Below are 22440 nucleotides of genomic sequence, written 5' to 3'. Positions count from 1 at the left end.
ATTTGCACACCCCCCCCCCCCCGAAACATGCCTGTGTTGCATTGCAGGCCCCCCGAGGTGCTCTAACCTCTCTCTCTCTCCTCAGGGCCTTGCTGCTCCTGGATGGGGCCGGGCCTCTCGCTTCCTCCAGCAGCTGTGGGTCTTTCCCTTCCAGGTCCGGTTTGCCGCTGGCTTCCAGGATAGCCATGGTGGAGTTGGGGACGTGTGCTTGCTGGAGGGGGGGGGGGGGGACATGCAGAGAGCATCAGCCATGTTACAGACGTCTGACACCAACACGACCGCAAAGGGCGCCTACAGCCGTCGTGGTTAAGAGCAGAGGACTCTGATCTAGAGAGCCAGGTTCGATTCCCTACCCCTCCTCCTCCCCACAAGGCCTGCTGGGTGACCATGGGCCAGTCCCAGTTCTCTTAGAGCTCTCTCATCCCCACCTGCCTCACAAGGTGCCTGCGGTGGGTAGAGGAAGGGAAGGGGATTGGAAGCCACTTTGAGACTCCTTCGGGTAGAGAAAAGCTTGAATCTCAGTCAGAAGGGCATATGAAATTTGATGCAGAGCAAACAAAAATATTGAAAACTGAACTTTATGAGAATTTAAAGTTTGGCAGTCAAATATCTTTAGGTATGTGATATATGATGAGAAAGATAAAAATTCATCTCCCTGTCCAATCCCTCCCTCCGATCTAGTAAAGTGTGATTGAGTGACAGCTGGCTGACGGGTTTTGGAGGCAAAAGAGGTTCTGGGGTCTGCGGTTACCGTAATGACCCGGGACCTCCTTGCCAGTCTCCTGTCCAAGTACTGCCCAGGGTGCCTCTGAGCATCTTTCTGCTCTGCCCACCGGAGGAGCGCACCTTTGGCCCTGGCCCGTACCTGGTGTGGGGTGAAAGAGCGGACGTGGGCCAGCAGGGGCTCCCGCAGCTCCGGGCATTTCTCGAAGACGGCGTTGAGTTGCTGAGGAGGCAGCTGGAGGATGACCTGGAAGGACTGGGGCTTGGTCCGCTGGCAGCACTTGATGAAGCCCTCCCACACCTTGGGGTACTTCCACACCTGGGGAGGAGAGCAGAGGAGCAGTCAGGGAGAGCCCCCTCACCCTTTCCAGCCCAGCCCAGCCCCAAAGGAAGAATGGCCCTGCCGGATTAGCTCAAAGTCCACCTGCCCAACAGGGGATGGCCAAGGAAACAGCCCCTTCTTGTACTGGGTGGTGGTCATGGAACATGTCCTCGGTCAATTCTATGGCCATTATGTGTTTCACTAGCCATGCCTCAGAAGAAGGGTGGGATTTCAAGCTCAGCAGGCAAAATGTCTCCAACCATTGTTTTAAAAATTAAAAGTTTTAAAAAGCTTTAAACAGTTCCACAGGCCAAGACAGAGCTGTTTCGTCAGGCTATGGTTCAGTCCTGAAACAGCACCTAATCCAACGGCCTCCCTATCACTATCCCCCAAACCAGACTCCAGTCAAAGGGCCCCTTCTCCTCTTGCCCAGATAATATCGACGGCTTGGGCAACTTCATTACCATTTCTTCTGTTTTTCATCTTTTCAAAGAGCCAGCTTGCCGTTGTGGTTAACAGAGGCGGCTTCTAATCTGGCAAGCTGAGTTTGATTCCCTGCTCCCCCCCCCCCCCCGGCTGAGCAGCCTTAGGCTCACCACAGCAATGAGAAAGCTGTTCTGTCTGAGCAGTCAGAGATATCTCAACTCTGCCTCCCTTACCGGGTGTCTCTGGTAGAGAAAAGCAGCATTATGAGAGCCAACTTTTCTTCTTCTAAAACCTCATTTCACTTAAATTCCTATTTTGTATTGGTAATTTTTATAAATGTAATTTTCTGTTGTAATCTGCCCTGAGTTCTTGGAGAGAGGGCAGAAAATAATCCTAAAAATAAATTAATTACTCCAACAGCTACCCAAGCCTGGCACTCCTCCCTTCTTGGGCAGCAGCCCACCCCTCCCCCTCTCCAAAGACGAGCAGGAGATGCAGCCTGGCTGTCCTGTCTTCGCTGGCAAATCATTCCTTCTTGGAAGATCACCCGCATGTCTCAGGAAGGGTCATCTCCAATGTGCCAGAGACCGTGTGCTGGGTGGAGGGAGAGCAAAGGACGCTGGGAGCCCTGGCTGTAGGAAACGGCCTCGCCTGACACCTTCCCCCACCTGCTTCAAGATGAGGCGGGAAAGGATGTTCATGACGAATCCCCCAAGGCGCGGGTACATGGTCAGCGACTGGATCACCGTCCGCATGAGAAGCATGGGCAGCGGGTTCTGCTCCATCAGCTGCTGCATCACCACGGCCAGGACCTCCGAGGTGTAGACGTTGCGCTCGGCGAAGCACAGGTTGGTCGCTGTGGAGTGGGGGAAATGGGGAAGGAGGGTCAACGGCCACGAGACGGGAGAGAGACTTCGGAGGTGAATCTCCAAGCTGCCAGCCAGACGAGAGACAAAGGAATAAAAGCCCCTCGTCCTGAGTGAACGGACAGAGGAGGAAGGAACAAAAGTCCAGAACTCTGCATTCTGCAGGGGGTTGGACTAGATGACCCTGGAGATCCCTTCCAACTCTATGATTCTAACTCTAGGCCCTGTGCTATCCTCCAAACAACCACCCACTGGGAAATGAGGATTTCTTCCATGGTTGTAGCTTTCAGGACAACACAAGTGGGAGAATCAGGCATCAGCCACCCCAGAAGTCAGCCATGGTGGCCATTCCGAAGGGGGCCACGGAGTCCGTTCCTGGGGAGGATAATCCCCACCGGAGTTTTTGTCTGCCGATCTCTTTGGGGTATCCGTGCCTCCAGACAGCCAGGAGAGGCAGCCTCACCTTTGATGATGGACTTCATGTCGCACTTGGTCGAATCTATGTTGTGGAGGGCAATCAGCAGCTCTCCAGGGTTCAGTGGGGAAACCGCCGAGTTGCCTTCACCTGTCGGTGTGGGGGAAGGAAGAAGCATCAGCGGGGGCACCTGCCAAGTGCACCTGGCCTCCTAAAGGCTAGCCTAACCATTCAGCCGGTCTCTCCCCACTCTTCTCAACCCCTCTGAGCAGGTGTCCCAGGCACTGCCCGCCCGCCCCCCTTACCGTGCTGTGTCCCCAACAGGCGGTTGAAAACCTCTTTCACAACGATGGGGTTCAGTTTGATGAGTTTCGGCAGAGCCTGGATCACTTCCTTCTAAAGGAGGGAGGCAGAGAAGAAACTCAAAGGGAGTTTAGTTTGGAGGGGAGTCGTGTCGGTCTGCAGCAGGGAGCCACATTCAAGTCTGGCAGCACCCGAGACACCAAAAAGATTTTCAAAATACAAACTTTTGAGAGTCAAAGGTCTCTCAATAATTTCTGCCTCGAAATTTTTGTTGATCTCCCTGGTGCTCCTGGATTCAAAGCTAGCTGTTCTGATTTGCTGGATGTCAAGGTGTTTCCCTACTGCCCCCATTCCCCAGGAAGGGGCAGCCTTGCTCCATGTCCCCCCCCCCTCGGTTAAAGCCTCTCTCTGGACCACTCACCAAAGCCCCCCCCCCCCCGACTGGCAGCAAATCTTGGGCTGCCCTTTCTTTCCACTCCCTCAGTCTGTCCTAGATACGCTGTGGGCCTCAGCAGACTACCTAAGGCTGCATAATGCCTAAAAGGAACCCCTCCATGCGCATGTTCCTCAGCCCTTGTTCCTTCATTCCGCGCAATGAGGGAAAATATTTTCTCCCCCCAACCCCAGGCAGCTAATCGAAAATCTGCTGAAAAGACTCGAAACTGAAGCAGCAGCGAAAAGACAGGGGGCTGCACACAAACAGCGAGAAAAGCAGCCAAGGCCTCAAAATATGCAGAGAAAAATAACTTTTTTATTCTAAAGAGTGTAAACCCCTAATGTGTTTTGAGATCTTCCCCTGGGGAATTCTGCGGCCCAAAACATACAGATGTTTCTTTGTCATTCAGAGGAGTTCAATACATTTGGCATGACTCCTCTTCGTCACAAAACACATTTGGAAGGGACAGCCAGCCGAATGAAACCTGGAGAGTTCGAGATGGGAAGCCAGCTTCTTCCTGCCACCCCCCCCCCCCGAATGGGATACCTTTTCCAAGCCATTGAGGACAGGGATAAGAAACCGGACATCTGGGAGCCTCTTGTGGTACAGGTCTCGAACGCGCTTCACCAGCTCCGGAGACGGGGGGACTGAAGGAGGAAAAACAGATTTGACTGCCCAGTTTGCACCTCAATGACGCTTGGTGCCTCCAAGGTCCAGGGGACCCCTCGATACTCTCCTCTTGGGGCAGTGTGGAGCATTGGGAGTAAAGCCAGTAAAACCCCAGTGAGGCATCAACACTGCTAGAAGCTAACATGAGATCCCTGCACAGCCTTTGCTTGTTGGTTCCCCAAAAATCCAAATAAATAAATAAAGGGGAGGTTGGGGAGGCCCATCTGGGGTTGGGGAGGCCCATCTGGGGTCCTCATCTTCTGGACCTACTGGTCTCAACCATATGCTTGGCAGAAGAGCTCTGTATTGCAGGCCCTGCAGAACTGTGCTCTGATGTTCTCTGGGAGTTTATTCCATCAGGAAGAGGAGGGAGGCCGATTCTCTTCCTGGTCACTTTCTCCATGCCATGCAACTTCCATCGCCCAGTTCAGGCAGCCCCCAGGAATTCAGTGTAGCCCTGAAGTGTCTCCCTAACAAGAGAACTTCCACAGAGCTGCAGAACCCAGGGGTGGGGTGGGCTGGTCTGCCGGGTGGAAGTGCTAATAAAAGAAACTCGGAGCGATTTCTCCTACCTTTATCTGTCAGACTGTGCAAGCAACGGGTCACCAGGGTCTCTGCCCCTTTAGGGCAATTTTCAACCAGAAGCAGCAGCTCTGGGGAGTTCATTCCCATCCCACGGATCTGGAGGAATTTGGGAAGAGAGGAGCCGAGAAGGTCAACAAGAGGAAGAGAGTAGAAATACAGCTCCAGCTGTCTGGAGTTCGGGGAAGGAGAATCCAGTCCCTGCTCACCGGCTGCTCGATAACCCTCAGGACGGTGCGCTTGATGTCCGCGATGGCCTCGGTGTAGACAGATGCCAGCTCGTGAATCAGCTTGTGGTTCTGGGGGAGCAGGGCCAGGTAGAGGTAGAGACATTGCTTGATGGTCTCCTCCGTCCAAGGGGCGGCCACCTCTGCAAGGCAAAAGGAGGCTGGAAGGAAGGTGGCCACCGGGCGACCGAGAGCTCAGAGGGAGGAAAGTGTTTCTTCAGCCGGATCCACCCAGCCCCACCCCAAGTTTAAAGCCCCCTGCTAGGATTTCCATCTTATTTAAGCAGGTCCCACATCTGCAGGAGACTGAAGGGGGAAACTAGCTTAATCTCCCAGCGGCAGACAGCAACAAGAGCACAGGGCTAGTATATTGTGAACCTGGAAGGAGGCAAGGAAGACAGCTGGACATTTGATTCTGGCTATGCAGTGGTTGGAGTCAGGCACCATGAACCAGCCAGGCAGGACTTCCCTCCCCTCCAATCTTTACACAAAACAGATTGAAGATATCCTGGTTCAGGAGACCCTTGACCCAACTGCAAACTCAAATGCATAAAGAAACAGAGGCTTGGGTTCTGTGTGTCCTCCAAAATCAATCTTAACTTCAGGTCTTGCCACCTGGGTAGTATGAAGAATTCTTAGACCCGCCTGTTTCAACCTTTTCACCATGGAGGAACCCCTGAAATTATTTTTCAGGATTTGAGGAGCCCCAGAAGTAATGTCAGCTGGCCATGCCTCTCTGCCACGCCCCCAAAAGTGACATCACTAACCGTGTTATCAGGCAAGTTGAAGACTGCTGGGGAGGGCAACAACAGAAGGTGGTCTAAGGCGGAGTGGGTGTTCAGCCCCCCCCCCTCCCAGGCATAGAAACGACGAGAGAACTCACACTGGCCCATGGAAGCAGCTGGTTCCCTAGCTTGTGGCTGAGCCCATTAAGGCTGGAGGGGAAAGGCTGCGGACCCCCATCAGAGCTCAGTTGAGCCCTGGTTGGGAATCCCTGTCCTAGACCAACAACTCTTTTAAGTCTGGCTCTGTGCCAGCTTGTGAACTTGAGGGATTCAGGGTCATTTGTATGGTGAGGAGCTGCAGCTCATTGCAATGTCTGAAATCCAGCCCCAGCACTCCCGGAATGAGTGTGGACAGCACCCAAGAGAGGGGACAGGCGTCCAAGGAAGGGCAGGAGTGCTCCTACATGGGCGCCAAGAGCATATGCAACTGCTGGCAGCATCTCCACGTAAGCAATTTCATGGGTGAAGTGAAGAGGAAACGGTTTGGTTTCGGAGCAGCCCGCGACTCCTGACTAAGGATCCCTGCCCCCCTCCCCCGCAGCTGCCAGCCTCCAGAGTCACCTGTGTCTTTGTCTGCTCCGAAAAGGACCGAGGGGGGGTTGGGATGCACCAGGAGCTGCAGATAGTTGAGTGCAAACTTCTCCACGTATTCCCGCAGCTGATCTTTCTCGTACATCCGCTTGATGAAGAGCAGTGCCTGCTGGCGCACCTGAGAGGCAGGAAGAGATGGGCTTTGTGAGGCAGCACCTCAGTCCAGCAAGGTCGGTATTGTCTACTCAGGTGGCAATGGCTCATGAGGTTCTCAGGCAGAGGTCTTTCACATCACCGGTTGCTTGTTCATTGTTTAACTGGAGATGCTGGGACCTTCTGTCGGGGAATTTGGGTCCCTTTGGGTCACGTGCAAAGCCAGCTCATTCTGAACCAGATCCTCGGTCCATCAGAGGCAGTATTGCCTGCTCAGACGGGCAGCAGCCTTCCAGGGTCTCAGGCGGAAGTCTCTTTCACATCACCTCCTCCCTGACCTTCTGCAGGCCAAGCAGAGGCCACAGGTCGCATTACAGCCCGGGAGAAAGTTTCAAGAATAATCCCCAAATCGAGGGAGAGCGTCAAAATCTGGCTTATTTCTCACCATGATCATATTAGGTACATGAAGCTGCCTCATACTGATCCTTCAAGGGCAATATCGTCTACGTAGGCTAGCAGCAGGTCACCAGGGCAGCCTTTTTCAACTTTTTAACTATGGAGGAGCCACTGAAATAATTTTCCAGACTTCAAGGAGCCCTGGAAGTGATAGCTGACCACGCCCCAACACACCCCTGGAAGTGACATCACTCCCTGCACCCTTAGCATTTCTTTGACTCCCTCCACCTGCGTTTACTACTACTATGGCGATGCTGCCTCATGCAGAGGAGCTGAGAAGGTGGCCCAACCCCACCAATACCACTCCCATGGACCCTCTTCAGAACTACCACAGACCCCTGGTTGGGAACCTCTGCTCCAGGGTCTCATGCCGAGGTCTTTCCCACATAATCTCCTGCCTAGTCCTTTTAACTGGAGATGCCGGGGATTGAACCTGGAACCTTCTGCATACTGATAGGGGAGGAAGAATAAGCAAGAGAGGAAAGAAAACAATGGAACTGGATGGGAATTAGTTTCCCAGAACAAGCCAGAACAGAGAGACCAAGGGATTTTTGTCAAGTCTCAGATGGAGGGGGTGTAATTCAAGAGCCCTTGTTGTGCCACAATGCAGTTCCATGGTTCAATCCCAACATCCGCACTTTAAAGAAAGATCTCTGCAGAAGACCCACTCTGCCAAACTGAATAGCACAGGGCTGAACAGAATATTAGACTCATAAAATCCTAGGGCAGGAAGAGGCCGTCCAGGCCATCTAGTCCCACCCTTTGCTCCATGCAGGATCTCCCTAAAGCATCCAGGATAAGGATCTGTCCAGCTACTGCTTAAAGACTGCTAGTGAGCCCTTTCCACTGCCGAACTAGACTCACAGAATCCTAGAGGGGGAAGGGGCCCTCCAGCCATCAAGTCCCAACCTCTGCTCAGTGCAGGATCAGCCTCAAGCATCCACGAGAAGGATCTGTCCAGCTGCTGCTTGAAGATGGCCAGTGAGGGGGAGCTCCCCACCTCCTTAGGCAGCCCATTCCACTGCTGAACTAGACTCCTAGAATCCTAGAGTGGGAAGGGGCCATCCAGGCCATCAAGTCCCACCCCCTGCTCAGCTTGAGGCTGACCCTAGCCTCAAGCATCCAGGAGAAGGATCTGTCCAGCTGCTGAAGACCACCATCATTCCTTCAAGCCAATTCCCTATATTCACAACGTGTGTCCGTATTCTGTATGGGCACCAGCCCCAACTGAATGGAGATACAGCAAACCAGCACACTGTGAAAACAGACCGGCATCTCTCTCCTACTCTTTAAAAGAGTCATTTCCAAAAGTAACTTGCGTCGCAAGGGTCAGTCAGACTAGTCTGTGGCATATCTTCCCAGCTGCTCTGCAGAGGACTCAGTCTGGGTTTGCTGCTGTGGGACACGGGCAGGTTTAAGCCTCACCTTGTCCTTCTCATGTGAGCTGAGGTCTAGGAGAACGTGCAGGTAATGGAACTGTCGAGACGGGCGCTTAAAGATCAGGTCCCGGAGAGTCGACATGCCCAGGTAAGTCCGGCTCTGCAAGAGAAGCATGAGGACCTCAGAGCACACCCCGAGTTTTGCAAAGAAAAAACATCTCAGAGGAATGAGCTTCAAGGGAAGCACAACGGAAATTCAGATGGTTGCAAACCAAAGAGCCTTCCAGAGAATCATTAACAGCTGACGTGGTAGGAGGGATGCGACGTCTGGTTGTCATGAAATGTTCCCCTTCCAGCAAGCCAGCACCACACCTACTCTCTGCTCTCAGGCACACCCCCAAGTGTACAATGATTGCCCCAACACCCCCCACTCCACCACAGCTCTCCCCGGACCTCGCCCTCTTGGGGACAGACCTCGTCTTCGCAGTACTTCCGGATCACTTCCAGGGCGCTCTCGGTGAGCAGCGGGGCCTCCAGGACCACCTTCGTGAATATCCTGGAAGGGATGGAACCAGAGGGCCAAGAGGCAGGGTCAAAAAACCTTACATTCAAGCACACGGCCACCACTGGGAATCGTAGAGGGGAAAGGGACCATAGAGGCCATCTAGTCCAAAACCCTGCTCAGTGCAAGATCAACTAAAGCAGCGTGATGCCTGTGGAATACCTTCTCTTTCAAGACACTGTTTAGCTTGCAAGATCCCCAAGGGTGGCCAAACTGTGGCTCTGGTATTCCCTGGTAGGGGCTCATGGGAATTGTAGTCCATGGACCTCTGGCGAGCCACAGTTCGGCCACCCCATCCGTGTCTCCGCCCCCCACCCCGGGCAAAGGGAGGTTAGAACAGAAAGCCTGATGGGCATCCTCCCCCGCCCCTCGAGAGCCCTCCCGACCCACCCGTCCTTCTGGTCCGGCTTCTCCTGCAGCCCTGAGAGCAGGCCGATGAGACACTCATTGTAGTTGTTGAGCGAGCCGGTGGGGTAGTTGGTGAGGTAGGCGTTGTACTCCTGGTAGAGCCACGCGAAAGCCAGGTCCAGCCGGTTGCGGATGTCGTCCAAGAGGAAGGAGAGGACCTCACTCTTCAGGGGGACCTCGAACTGGGTCACCAGGGATGAGAGGATCTTCACCCGCGCCTACAGGGAGAGGAGGGGAGAGGAGCGAGGAGCTGGCTATGGCACACACACACACGCACCCGGCCAAGCCACCCGCAACTGGGCCGCTGGAGAGCGCTTACGTGAGCCGCGCCGCTATAGGCCACTGCCTTCTCGGAGCGCAGGATCCGCTTCACCGCGGCCAGCTTCAGCTTGTCCATCTGCGTGTCCGTCAGGGGCTTGATCACGTCGCTCAGGCGGAAGATCTTCTTGCGCCCGCTGGCCCCCGACAGTCTGAGGAGAAAGCGCTGTTGTGCTGCCAGGCCTAGACAAACGGCTCAACTTGGCCATGGCTTCGACTAAGCCGGGTATCGTGCAAAGCACAGCCTAGCATGGGGGTCCCCAACGTGAGCTCGTGGGCAGGGCCACAAGGAGCTGCGGCCCAGCAAGGATTCTGATTGGCCACTGTAGATTTAACTGCTCATGTAGATTGTCCAATGCGGTGGTCCCCAACCACCGGGCCGCAAATGCCCTGGAACTGGGCTGCGGCTCCGTCTCCACCGGGCTGTGCATGTGCGTTTGTGCCATGCACAGCTGCAAACACGCATGCGAGGCACTCCCGCGCATGCATGGCCGTGTCACAAATGCGCGTTTGCGCCATGCGCTGCCATAAATGTGCATGCATGGGGGGTTCCACGCATGGCCCAAACGTGCATGTGTGACCCGGCCTTGCATGCACAGGAGTGCCGCACATGCGCGGCCAGGCAATCGCCCTCCCTGCCGCCGCCGGTCCGCAGCCTGAAAAAGGTTGCGGACCACTGGTCCAATGCATTGCTTGGTCAACAGCTCCCATCACAGCAGAGGGATCTTTACTGTGCGCGGCAGCCATTTTTGGGCTGTGCCTACCACACTTTGCTGGAATGTCAAAGGTGCCCACAGGCTCAAAAGGGCTGGCCTGACCAATCCAGAGAACGCCTGGCTACTGGGAGCAGAAGGTGCTAGGAGATTTGTGGGCGGGGGGGGGATAGAGTCAAAGGAATCCCCCCCTTTGCATTGGACTGCTCCTGGCATTTGCCCTGAGGGCTGTAGGCCTGAGGTTGCACTGGCCAAACTCCCCTGCCCCCCTTGAGGAGTTGTGGTCTCACCTGGGCTGGGTGGCTGGGATGATGGGCTCTGGCCGCCGTTTGGCCTGCGGGGGCCCTGGCTCAGTGGTGCTGGGGGCAGTGGAGCCTTGGGCCCCCACCACCGAGATGGCCTGGCCGGGGTTGAGAGCAGACAAGCGCCTCTTGATCAACACGCTCTCTGGTTTCGAGAGTTTTTCTTCCTTGACCTCTTCCTTGGCCTGCTTGATCTGTTCCACACCTACAGGACAGAAAAGAGCATTGGCCAAAAGAAGAAGAGTTGGGTTTTATCGCTTGCTTTTCGCTATTCAAAGGCCCCAAGTGGCTTACAACTGCCTTCCCTTCCTCTCTCAACAGATACCCTGTAAGGTAGTTGGGGCTGAGAGCTCTCAGAGAACTGGGAATGGCCCAAGGTCACACAGCTGGCTGCATGTGGAGGAGTGGGAATAAAACCAGCTTGCCAGACTAGAAGCTTTTGTTCCTAACCACTACACCATGCTGGCTCCCCCAAAGAAGCCCCCCCCCCCCCCTGCGGTACCCACCCTGGAGAAAACTATCCACCCTGTTGCATGGACGGAACAGCATGTAAAATCAGGCCGCTTTCTCTCAGTGACCAGGGACAAGACAAACTTGCAGGCCAGATGCAGCCAGCTAGAGGTGGGGGCCGCCCTCAGGAACCCACAGCAACTCCTCTGGGGGGCTGTCTGCAGACATACCAGGCCCCAATCCAGCAGCAGTCATCTGGGTGGCCATGAGCCGGGCAAGGTGCTTGATCTGGACCTCTGTGCCAGCCGACTCCACTGGCGTGTAGGTTGCTTGGAACGAAGCAGGCATGTTTTCGGGCAGGTACACCATGCTGATGAGCACCTGGGGGAAGCAAAACTGGTTTTAGCCCCGACTTTTCACTCCCCGAAGGAGTCCCTAAGCAGCTTCCACTCCCCACAACAGGCATCCTGTGAGGTCGATGGGGCACTGTGAGAACTGCTCTGCGAGAACAACTCCAAAAGAACTGTCACTGGCCCAAGGTCACCCACCTGGCTGCATGTGGAACAGTGGGGAATCATACCTGGCTCACCAGATTAGAGTCCGATGCTCATAACCACAACAACACATTGGCTCTCCAAAAGAGATATGAGCCATGGTGCAACAAGCATCTAAGACACTGGATAAGAATACACACCTCACTTAAAATCATACCTAAAATTATAGAGTACGTTAAAAAGTTATACAATATTTTGCACTACTGCACATCAGTATTTTGGTGCCAGTTTAGTGTAGTGGTTAAGAGTGCAGACTTCTAATCTGGCATGCCAGGCTCAATTCTGCACTCTCTCACATGCAACCAGCTGGGTGACCTTGGGCTCGCCACAGCACTGATAAAACTGTTCTGACCGAGCAGGAATATCGGGGCTCTCTCAGCCTCACCCACCCCACAGGGTGTCTCTTGTGCGGAGAGGAAGGCGACTGTAAGCCGCTTCGGGTAGAGAAAAGCGGCATATAAGAACCAACTCGCCTTCTATTTTGCACTTGCCTTGAATGCTGAATTCCATAAGTCTCTATACATTCCAATCCCAATGGAGTAAATCTCAAATCCCGCTCTCTGCCACAACATTAAGTTTCCCTTAATGTTATGAAATCATAACAGGCACCTTTAAGCACTTATGGAATTTAATATTCAATATAAGGACATTTCTGAACTTATATGCCCCAAGTGCAAATAATTTGTTTCAAATGCACAACAAATGTGAGAAGAATTCAGCTGATGTGTATTATCTTTGTATGTGCAGTTGTGCAAAATGTTGATGTGCAGATGTGCATACCTCTTTAGTGGCCTCCTACAAATTTAGGTCCTGTTTTAAGTGAGGTGAGCCCCCAAGAGCAGCAAGGGAGAGGAGTCGGGAGGGGGTGGGGCAGCTGATACCTCTCTGATCGAACGGGAAGATGCTCTCCTCCGCATGCGGTGTTCTGGCCCCTTCCTGCTCCCCGCCCATCCAAATCCCCAAGCAAAGATGGTGGTGACTGAGCGGCTTTTGCAAAGACCCACCAGGTTAGCCACGTTATCTGGAGTCAGGAGAGGCTGCAGGAACTCTGCGGTTATGTCGATGTCCGACTGCACGCTCATTTGAATGGAGGGCTTCTGGGCCGGGACGACCACCTGCTCCAGGTCCTTGTCCTCATCATCCTCCCCGAGAGGGGGCTCTGCAGCCGGGGGAGAGGGGGGGGCATGATCACTTTGCAACTGATCCCAGGTCGCCAAAGTGTCAATCCCGGGCAGCCTTCCCCTGCTGGCTCACCGGTCTTGATTTTCTTGGAGGCTGGGTCGCTCTCATCCCGTGGGCGCTTGCGGAGCTCCTTCAGGTTGGGCATGTTGCGGGCAATCTCGGCCTGCTGGGTACCCAGGTCCATCAGCAGGGTGGTGATCTGGGCCTGGAACTCCACTGAGGCTGGGTGCTTCAGCACGCTCAGCAGGTGAAGCTTCAGGTTCTTCCGGACGCTGCTGACCTGGGACTTGGCCAGTGTCGGAGGAAGGTTGGCTGTCAAGAAAGGGACAGCATAAGAGCACTGAAGACCCCGGTCAGGGATTCCCAACCAGGCCTCCAGGGGACCCCCCAGGGGTTACAGGGGAGCTTCCCAGGGGTTACATGGCCTTTCCCAGAAGTTCAGATGACCCCTGACATCACTAGATGTCACTGGAGCCCCTTCCCCTGTTGCTTTACAGGCCCAGTCTTTTTCGCAACAATGGAAACGGTAAATCTGGCGAGCTGGGTTTGATTCCCCGTTCCTCCTCCACATGCAGCCAGCTGGGTGACCTTGGGCTTGCCACAGCACTGAGCTGTTCTGATGTTAGGGCTTTCTCAGCAAAACCGAAAAAGGGAACCAAAACTCAACCTGAACAGAAGTCAGGAACCCAAAAGTTGAGCTGCAAACACAATATTAAAAAATCTTACTACTATTTATTAAGCTAAGTGTGCTGATATATATTAAAAAGAGCTTTGAATGACAAAGCTTTTTCTAGAGTAGCCATGTTGGTCTGACGTAGCACAATAAAATCAGTCCAATAGCACCTTTTAAGACCAACAAAGATTTATTCAAGGCGTGAGCTTTCGAGTGCAAGCACCCTTCGTCAGACTATGATCTTCTTACATGACAGGGACTATGTAAGAAGATCATAGTCTGACGAAGAGTGCTTGCATGAGGAGGAGACAAAAGCTTGACTTCCTCAAAGCACTCGGCTGGTGCCAGGAAAGCTACTGGTGGGGAGTCTTGGCTCCTACGGGCACCATGTTGGGGATCGCTGCTGTAACAGGCTACTCTTTCCCCCGGTTTGTTTGTGTCATACCTTCAGGCTGTCACATTTGCTTCAATCTTTATAAAGTTTACTAAAAAACAGGTCTGCATCCAGAGACCAGCCCACTTTCGGGCCCCTTTGGCTTACCGTGCAGCGTCTCGTAAGCCTGGATCACTTCTGACATGAACATGGGCCGCTGGCGGGCGATGGAGGCCAGGGATCCCAGCGCTGCGGTCAGGTTGATGCTGGAGATGGCCGGGTGCACCATGAACTTCAGGAGCTGCTCCAGCGCCATCTTCCCCTCTTCCCACAGGAAATCTGGGGGGCACAACGGAGGAGGCAGAAGAGAAAATCAAGGCAATGGGCTGGACCACCCTTGCTTTGTGGGTCTCTCTTTTAGAACTCCATGGCCCAATCTTTCTCAACTCTATTTGACCCAATTCATTCAGAGCCAGCTTGGTGTAGAGAGCCAGCTTGATGTAGTGGTTAGGAGTACGGACTTATAATCTGGCATGCCGGTTCTATTCTGCACTCCCCCATATGCAGCCATCTGTGTGACCTTGGGCTCACCACGGCACTGATAAAGCTGTTCTGATGGAGCAGTAATATCAGGGCTCTCTCAGCCTCACCCACCTCACAGGGTGTCTGTTGTGGGGAGAGGAAAGGGAAGGCGATTGTAAGCCACTTTGAGACTCCTTCAGGTAGAGAAAAGGGGCATATAAGAACAAACTTTTCTTCTTCTTCTTTCCTCATACATCTTGGTCCCCAACTCCTCACCATCGTTGTTGCCCTCCTCTGGCCATGCCCCAGTTTGCCTACATCCCTCTTCAACTTGGGTGCCCAAAATAGAACACAATACTCCTAGTGAGGCCGAACCAGAGCAGAGTAAAGCGGTACCATCACCTCCCGTGATCTGGACACGATACTCCGTTTGATACAGCCCAAAATCCCGTTTCCTTTTTAGCCACTGAGTCACACTGCTGATTCATGTTCAATGTATGGTCTACTAAGACTCCTAGATCCTTTTTGCACATGCTACTTCAGAGACGCTAAGACCTTGATTAAGAACCTAAAAAGATGTGTGTGCGTGCGCATGATAAAGCCAACAAGCATGAGCCTTCGGGGGGGAGGCGGGGTATAAATATAAATATAAATATAAATATAAATATAAATATAAATATAAATATAAATATAAATATAAATATAAATATAAATATAAATATAAATATAAATATAAATATAAACATAAACATAAACATAAACATAAACAATAACAATAACAATAACAATAACAATAACAATAACAATAACAATAACAATAATAATAGACTCGCTGGACCTTTCCGAGCCTCTTCTGCACTCATTTGTGGCCTACTCGGGAAGGGGGGAAAGTGGGAAGGAGAAAAGGCAGCAGCATTGGCTTTGCTGTACCCCGTTTTCAACTACCTGAAGGAGCCATCAAGTGGCTTCCAATCGCCTTCCCTTCCTCTCCCTACAACAGACACCCTGCGAGGAAGGTGGGGTGAGAGAGCTCAGAGAGAAAACAAATAGGTTAGTCGATTGGGAGTGTCCTTTACTCCCCACAGGAGCAAACACCAGCGGCCACTGACCAGACCAGCTGCGATGGCTCCCTCTAGGCAGGGCATGTTATGGGCTCTCTCTCCCCGGGCAGAGTGCCTTGTCAGCTGCCGTGCAAACAGGAAGAAGAGACAGCTGCAGCCTGAGCCAAGGAAATAGTGGCACAGCCCCCCCCCCCAATCTTCTCCGTGACATTTTCTGCTCACATGCACCACTCCCCCCCCCCCCCCCGTCGCTTCCCAACATGTTTCTTCATGAGGAGGAGCTTTTTGCTCTGGCCTGGCCCAACACAGCTTGGATCACTTGCTTGAGCTATGCTGTTTGCCATCTAGCCCCTGCTGTTCAAGGCACAGGACACCCCCACCCTCCCACCCCCGGCTGAGCATGTTGGCACTTTGGGAAGCTTGAGAGGGATGCCGCTGGGGAGGGGGAGGACCAATCACAAAATGGGGAGTGCTCCTTGCTTTGTGGGAAGAAACGCAGCTTGGCTTCCGTTTCCAAAGTAAGAGGGGAAGTCCCCGGAAGGGGTTATCAGCACACTGAGACAAGAATGGCCGTCTCTGTGGCCACTACAAGGCACCTGCACGAGATGATGCCGGTACTTTATCAGTCGGTCCGTGCAATCCAAGGCTCTTCTCCGTTCCACTCAAGGCACTTTGGGTTTGAGACCCAAACGGCAGGCAGGCACTGGGGAGAAGGTGCTCTCAGGGATATTCAGGAAGTGGAGGGGTGGGCAGTGGATCCTGAGCGCAAGGCTGGGCTTGGCAGGAAGCTGGACGCTTCTAGTCCTACAGTTCCTCCCTGGGACAGAACCACCCCCCTCCCATCTTCATAGCACCCGCACTTTAGCACAGGGGTCTCCAACCTTTTCACAAAATGGCTGCCAGGGGAGGCGGAGCCACAGACAGAAGCAGCCCAAATGCAGAGGGAAACAAGCAATAATTTTAAAGAACAAGACTGTGGTGGGAGCATATGTAAAAGAGCAAAACCAAGTCTGTTGGGGCAGCCACCACCAAAGCAAGTGTTCATTAAAGCGGCACAGCCCATGAGATCTCCGGTGGCCAATCAGAAGCCCTGCTGCTCTGGAGCCCCATCCATTTTCTAAAAACACCTGGTGGGAGCCCTGGTGCCCCTGAGCACCGTGTTGGGGACCCCTGGCCTAGTGGATAAATCAAGCCTGGATGGCAGGCCAGCAGAACGCCAGCATCACCTCCCACTTCCTCACTGTCTTTGAGGTGGGGCCCACGAGGACCGTGTTGGGGACACTGCCTGAGTGGTTAATCCCTCCCCCCTTCCTCACTGTATTTGATGTAGGGGTGATCCTTGGGGACCCGGTCGAGGCTGACGTCGTTCTCGTGGCGCTTGGGCACCTCCGAGTCGGGCACGCGGGGTGAGAGGGTGATGATCAGCCCCTCCACAAACTTGATAGCGTGGGTGCGGATCCCGTCGTTGTCGGAGTCCAGCAGCTGGATGATCTCGCTGGCCATGGCGGACACCATCTCCCAGCAGGCCTCCTGCATGTCGTTGATCACGCGGGATTTCACCATCCACTGCAGGGTTTGGGTGGGAAAGGAGGGGACACATGAGCGAGGTGGAGAGGAGCAATCCCATTGTTTCATCAAATAATAAAATTTGTTGCACATGGCCAAAGGCCGTTGCAATCTTAAATTAAAGCTACATGCCATGACCAGAGAGTAAAACTGACGAAAATGAATAAGAATTACGAAGCAGAGATAGCCTGGCCTAAAGTTTTGGTCTTTCATATTTTCAAGGGTCAGCGGCCTTGTGTTCTGGGAGAAATGTGAATGCCTAGGGCAGGAGTAGTCAAATTGCGGCCCTGGGGATCATGGGAATAGTAGTCCATGCCTCCCTAGGGAGCCAGACCGTTTGTCCAGCAAGATTATTCCTGTCTACACTAAAATAGAGTCCAATGGCACTTTTAAGACCAACAAAGATTTATTCAAGGTGTGAGCTTTCGAGTGCAAGCACCCTTCCTCAGACTATGAACTGACCATCATAACAGTAGGAATATCTACTGTTATGATGGTCAGTTCTTAGTCTGACGAAGGGTGCGTGCACTCAAAAGCTCACACCTTGAATAAATCTTTGTTGGTCTTAAAGGTGCTCCTGGATTCTATTTTTGTTGTGTTACTTCAGACCAACATGGCAACCCACTTGAATCTATCCCATCTACACTGTTTGGCAGCAGCTCTCTCCAGGGTTTCGGCTGAGAAGATCTCCCGCATCACCTACTACCTTTCAGGCCGGACCTAAAGGGCTCATCAGATCTCAGAAGCTAAGCTGGCGGGCAGGGCACAAAACCCCCAGTATGATGGGGGGGGGGGAGTGGCAAAATGTTGCAAGGAGGTATAAAGGGCAAGGAGTCATTTAAGAATGTGCATGGAACTCAGCCTCCTTCAGATTTCAAGAAACCTCAGAAGGGGTATATCTGTTCAGAATATGTTTGGGAAGCACGGCTGTGGACATACCCACCCGAGGCCCCTCCCCTTCCGGCCCCTCCAGTCCCATCACTGGCTATTATGGGGGTGGGAGGGGGTCGACATAACCAGGTATGGTCTTATCAACCGATAAATGTTAAACGAATTTTAAAAATATATTAAAAATTAATTCCCTCCCATTCAGGAAACCCTTCCAGGGCTGTCAAGAAACCCCAGGGTTTCACAACCCCCTGGTGTAACTGGTCAGAAAGTAATTAAAATCAGAGACTGTGCTTTCTTAGAAGCTATACTTGGAAGCATAATGGGAAGGCATTTTGCTTCGTCCTGGACACGAATGGTCAGAGAGGAGGATCGATCAGCAAAGAAGGAAAAGCACTCCACATGCTGCTCATGCGCACAAATGGAACGCTGTTTTACTCGGCATGAGCCACAGCTGAGCCTCAGCTTTGCCCTTCTGGCTTTCCAAGGTCAGCCTCCAGTTCCACCTGAGCAGCAGGCAGGAGACATCCTCGGCAGGTAGGGAAGCGGCTCACCTGCAGCGCCACCTTGTACAGCTGGGTCATGGCCAGGATGGCCTTCTTCACCACGTTGACGTTCTCGTCCCGCAGAAGCATGTTCAAGTTGGCAATGAGCTTGAGCAGCAGTTCCGTGTCCCGCTTGCTGGGGGCAGGAGGGGGCAAAGAGTGAAGAGGAGCTAAAGAAACTGTGCCATCCCCACAAGTGTCTGTTTAAGTCTGCTCCGCCCCCACTAACCACGGGAGGGAAAACTCTCTGCTCATCTGTTCCCCCCGAGAAGCCTTTTTGTAGCACCAATGAAAAGGAACAGAGGCCACGCCAAGGCACAACGAAGAGAAGGAACCAGAGTCGGCCGGGTTTCCTTTTCCACTGACCAGTCCTGGCATAATTGCTCTCTCCACTGAGTTGGATCGTGTGACAGTTTATTATGTAACAACGAATTACAAGTCTGTACGTGCCCTGTAATTCTGGAGAGTTGGAGACTGGGGATCACATGTCAGTCAGATGTCCATTCTATATCCCAAAACCAAAAAAAGGAACACAACCCAACAGGTAGGAACTCAGAAGTTGAGCTGTACCTTCTATGATATAGGTTTAGGGTCACCACTCTTCGCTATTATGTAATTCTGTGCTGAGAATGTATCTCATGTGGTCAGAAATAAGATGGTCTCCAAAAAGGATAAAATTTACATATATTAGTTGGAGCCATAATTTACAGATCCCATTCAACCTCTCAGCTACACTTTATACCGGTAGATATTTTATAGAGAGTGTATTGTCACAGTTCTGACCACTGAGGAAGACCCAGTAGGGTTGAAACGATTTTGGTCTTATGTGCTGTTAGGTCTGTATAGTTTTTATGAAGTTTTTATTCTGTTTTTAATTGTGCACTATAATAAATAATCAACATTTTTACTTTATTTTATTGTACAGCTCAACTTCTGAGTTCCATACTATATCCCAGCCAGAGCTTGTATTTAGTAAAACTGGTGCTACTTCAGTTCCTCCTGTAGCAAGGGAAAGAGTCTACTTTCAGGCTTGTTGCCTTTGGACACAGAGCACGCCCAAATAGATAACGCTGTCAAAAGTGGGATTCCATTATTTAAAACCAACTTCAGTCTATTTACACTGTTTTCATACTGTGTTTCTTTTAACTTTATTATTATTATTATTATTATTATTATTAATAATAATAATAATAATAATCTATGCATGTAAATTATATTCTGGCAAAATGCTGCATTCAACAAATTCTGACTGGAACGCAGTACATGGTCTGTGAAAATGTCCTGTTATTTTTTTATTATGTATATTTAATATATTTAATGTTTTATACTATTTTAGTACATTGCCCTGATGAAGCTGAATGCAAAATGTAAAGGGGTTATTCGACTATTAAAAATATTTTCTCTTTTCCACCATTTGTTACTTTCTCTTATTTTTTCTTAGTGCCAAAAATGTGTTTGGCACAGTGTGCTGGAATGCTTCCTTAGTGTTGGACTGCAAACACCCTCCCTATTCTGCCCCTAGGAGTGAAAAAATGGACACTTGTTCTGCCCTTCTGTAGAGCTAGAAGGAAGATATTTGTGCTGGAGAGGCGGCTGCCACCAAAGCAATGCTTTTAAAAATCTGCACTGCCAATCAAATCCCCAAGGCCAATCAGAAGCCTTACTGGGCAAAAGCCCCACCTGCTTTCTAAAAACACCAAAGAGTTGTTCATGGGCCACTCCCATGGGCATCATGTCGGGGACAACGGAGTTTAGCCCCATTGGCTACTAGAAAGCACGGGCAGTGACCAAGCCCAGCCCCTGGGAACACCTCCTGCCCTAATGCCCCGAAACCACGAGCAAGAGGGTATACTGAGGAAGGGAGCCAAGCGTACCAGGCTTCTTCAATGAACCCAATGACAAACTTCCGCACTTCAACAGATTTGTCTGCCTGGAAGGCGATGATCTCCTGCAAGGTAAGAAGAACACACAAGTCACGGCTAGCTCTGCTTCTGTGCACTCTCAAGCCTGCCAGGCCCGGAGGCAGAGGAATCCCCCTTCAGTCCCAATGCTGGGCCCAGCCAGGCCACAGGGAGCTGAAAACCTGGCGAGACTCACATCCAGGAAGTTATCCAGCAACGTCGGGTCCTTGTTTATAATTAACTCCTGGACCTAACAAAATAAGGGGAAGAAGAGTTAGTAGTTGTGTAATATGCAGTATTCCTCTTTTCAAGAACCTGAAAAGGTCACCACCGTGGAAATGAACTTAAGCCCTTGCAGACTTAATCTTGCACCAGGATTTATCGATCAAGTTAAAAACCCAAGGCTTTTGGCACAGCCTCAATAAAATCAGCGCATACCGGTGCCTCCACTGACCAGACGCATTTTGGCGTAACCGCCTTTATCCATGGTCAGGCAGCAAATAAAACCAGCAAAATACACAATAAATGCAATAATTGTTATAGCCAGTTGGCTGCTCTACATTAAAAGATCTATTCAGAACACTGTGGACCAATAGTCAGTTCTGTGGACCAGATAAAACTGGTCCAGATAAAACTACTGAGTTTCAAACACAGGCCCTGGTCAAGGCCAGCTAGTTCAGGGTCCAGTAAGTGTCTGTTAATTCAGAGCCAGCCTTCATCCAGAGGATGCTGCAGGTGAAAAAATTATCTTTTCTGGGTACAAAATTTCTATGTAATAATAACTTTTTGCATTCCACCCTTCCCTGGCAGGCTCAGGGTAGTCCACATCAGGCATAAAAAGGATACCAAATGCAAAACTGCTTTGAACAAAACCCAGAAGGACATTTATGGCTTATCAATAGGCAATCCCATTACCCCCTGGGCTTGCTGTGTGGGCCCCAAGCTTTTGAAGAGCCCAGAGAACCAGGCGGTGGGAGGGAGGCTGGACTTGAGACAAGAGTTCTAAACCAATTGTTTTCAAGGGGTCACACGAAAGCAGCACCCTCAAGACAAACAATATTTCATTCCTGCATCAGTGCTAGAAGAGGAAGAGTACAGTCCAGGGGTGGCCAAACTGTAGGTCTCCAGATGGCCATGGACTACAATTCTCATGAGCCCCTGCCAGCATGCAGGGGCTATAGTCCAATCCTGGCCATAGTCCTGGCTATAGTTAATCTTGTAAACTAATTAGGTCAGTACTTGGAAGGGAGACCACCAAGGAAGGCTCTGCAGGGAAAAGCAACGGCAGACCGCCTCTGCTTCTCCCTCGCCTTGAAAGCCTCTTGCTGGGATCACCGTAATTTAGCTGCTGCTTATTTTTGGTACAACAGATTTGACACAGCTTCTCCCCTTGCTTGTGAGGGACCGTGTTTATCTTGCACAGCCTACAAATTCTTGTCAGCCTACCAGACATGGATCTTGGTTCAAGCATCAACCCTGGTAGGTCTGTTTCCTGTAGGGGCAGCAACGCTCACCTGCTTGAGGATAGTGATCTTAGAGTCGTTGCTGATTAAGGCGGCCTGGTTGAGCAAATCCACAACCTGTTTTGGCATTAAATGGAAAAAGTAGCCAATGTTAGATGTACAGAACCCACCTTGCAAGCAGATTATTGGCAAACAAGCTCTAGCGTTGTTCTCTCCCCCGCCAATGCCCTCCTGCACCCTAGATCTTCTGCTCAGTGCCATTCTCCCTTCTGCCTCTGCGCCCTGGAACTCTTACCCTCTCGGACGTTGTCATGCTGTCTATCCCTGTGGCCTCCTCGCCAGTAAAGAATTGGGAGGCGATGCTCATGCGTGACAGGCCAGGGTCTCGCATGCCACTCCCGCTTGCCATGGCTGCTGGAGCTCGATTCTTTCAGTGGATGGAATCTGGTGGGTAAGAGATAGACCTAGGGAGGGAGCACATGGGGTGGTTAGAACAAGACTGAGGCATCCAAAGGGAAGTCTTTCCAAGTCTCCAACTGTAAGATTGCATCAGGGAAATGGCCTGCTCTGGTTACACACCTAACCAGGCTTTTGGTTGGGGCCCATAAACGACTAGCCACAGCATCAAGTGGACCCACCCTAAGACTAACCCACCCCTGGAGATGGAGGGGATACAATAACAAATG

At 51.8% G+C, this 22440-nt stretch overlaps 1 protein-coding gene across 4 annotated transcripts in view; it reads right to left on the bottom strand.

Annotated features, from left to right (window-relative positions):
- The window catches only part of SYMPK (symplekin scaffold protein), a 28421-nt gene that overhangs the window by 3222 nt on the left and 2759 nt on the right, over positions 1-22440 (bottom strand). For all 4 annotated transcript variants that reach the window (XM_077318442.1, XM_077318441.1, XM_077318444.1 and 1 more), the window contains 24 exons: positions 22050-22218; positions 21806-21871; positions 20488-20541; positions 20265-20338; positions 18400-18526; positions 16708-16957; positions 13977-14147; positions 12835-13074; positions 12585-12739; positions 11257-11407; positions 10565-10781; positions 9563-9713; positions 9226-9461; positions 8748-8829; positions 8320-8433; positions 6316-6463; positions 4952-5112; positions 4733-4841; positions 4038-4138; positions 3058-3148; positions 2801-2902; positions 2140-2327; positions 866-1042; positions 68-211 (listed from right to left, as the gene is read on the bottom strand). In XM_077318442.1, the coding sequence (XP_077174557.1) occupies positions 68-211; positions 866-1042; positions 2140-2327; positions 2801-2902; positions 3058-3148; positions 4038-4138; positions 4733-4841; positions 4952-5112; positions 6316-6463; positions 8320-8433; positions 8748-8829; positions 9226-9461; positions 9563-9713; positions 10565-10781; positions 11257-11407; positions 12585-12739; positions 12835-13074; positions 13977-14147; positions 16708-16957; positions 18400-18526; positions 20265-20338; positions 20488-20541; positions 21806-21871; positions 22050-22163 (3423 nt within the window). In that variant the 5' untranslated portion in view covers positions 22164-22218. The remainder of the gene's footprint in view (positions 1-67; positions 212-865; positions 1043-2139; positions 2328-2800; positions 2903-3057; positions 3149-4037; positions 4139-4732; positions 4842-4951; positions 5113-6315; positions 6464-8319; positions 8434-8747; positions 8830-9225; positions 9462-9562; positions 9714-10564; positions 10782-11256; positions 11408-12584; positions 12740-12834; positions 13075-13976; positions 14148-16707; positions 16958-18399; positions 18527-20264; positions 20339-20487; positions 20542-21805; positions 21872-22049; positions 22219-22440) is intronic.

This window comes from Paroedura picta, unplaced genomic scaffold, assembly GCF_049243985.1.
Source record: "Paroedura picta isolate Pp20150507F unplaced genomic scaffold, Ppicta_v3.0 Ppicta_v3_sca21, whole genome shotgun sequence".
Taxonomy (NCBI): domain Eukaryota; kingdom Metazoa; phylum Chordata; class Lepidosauria; order Squamata; family Gekkonidae; genus Paroedura; species Paroedura picta.
Note: the sequence above shows the minus strand (reverse complement) of the source record. Positions and strands in the feature narration are given on the sequence as shown.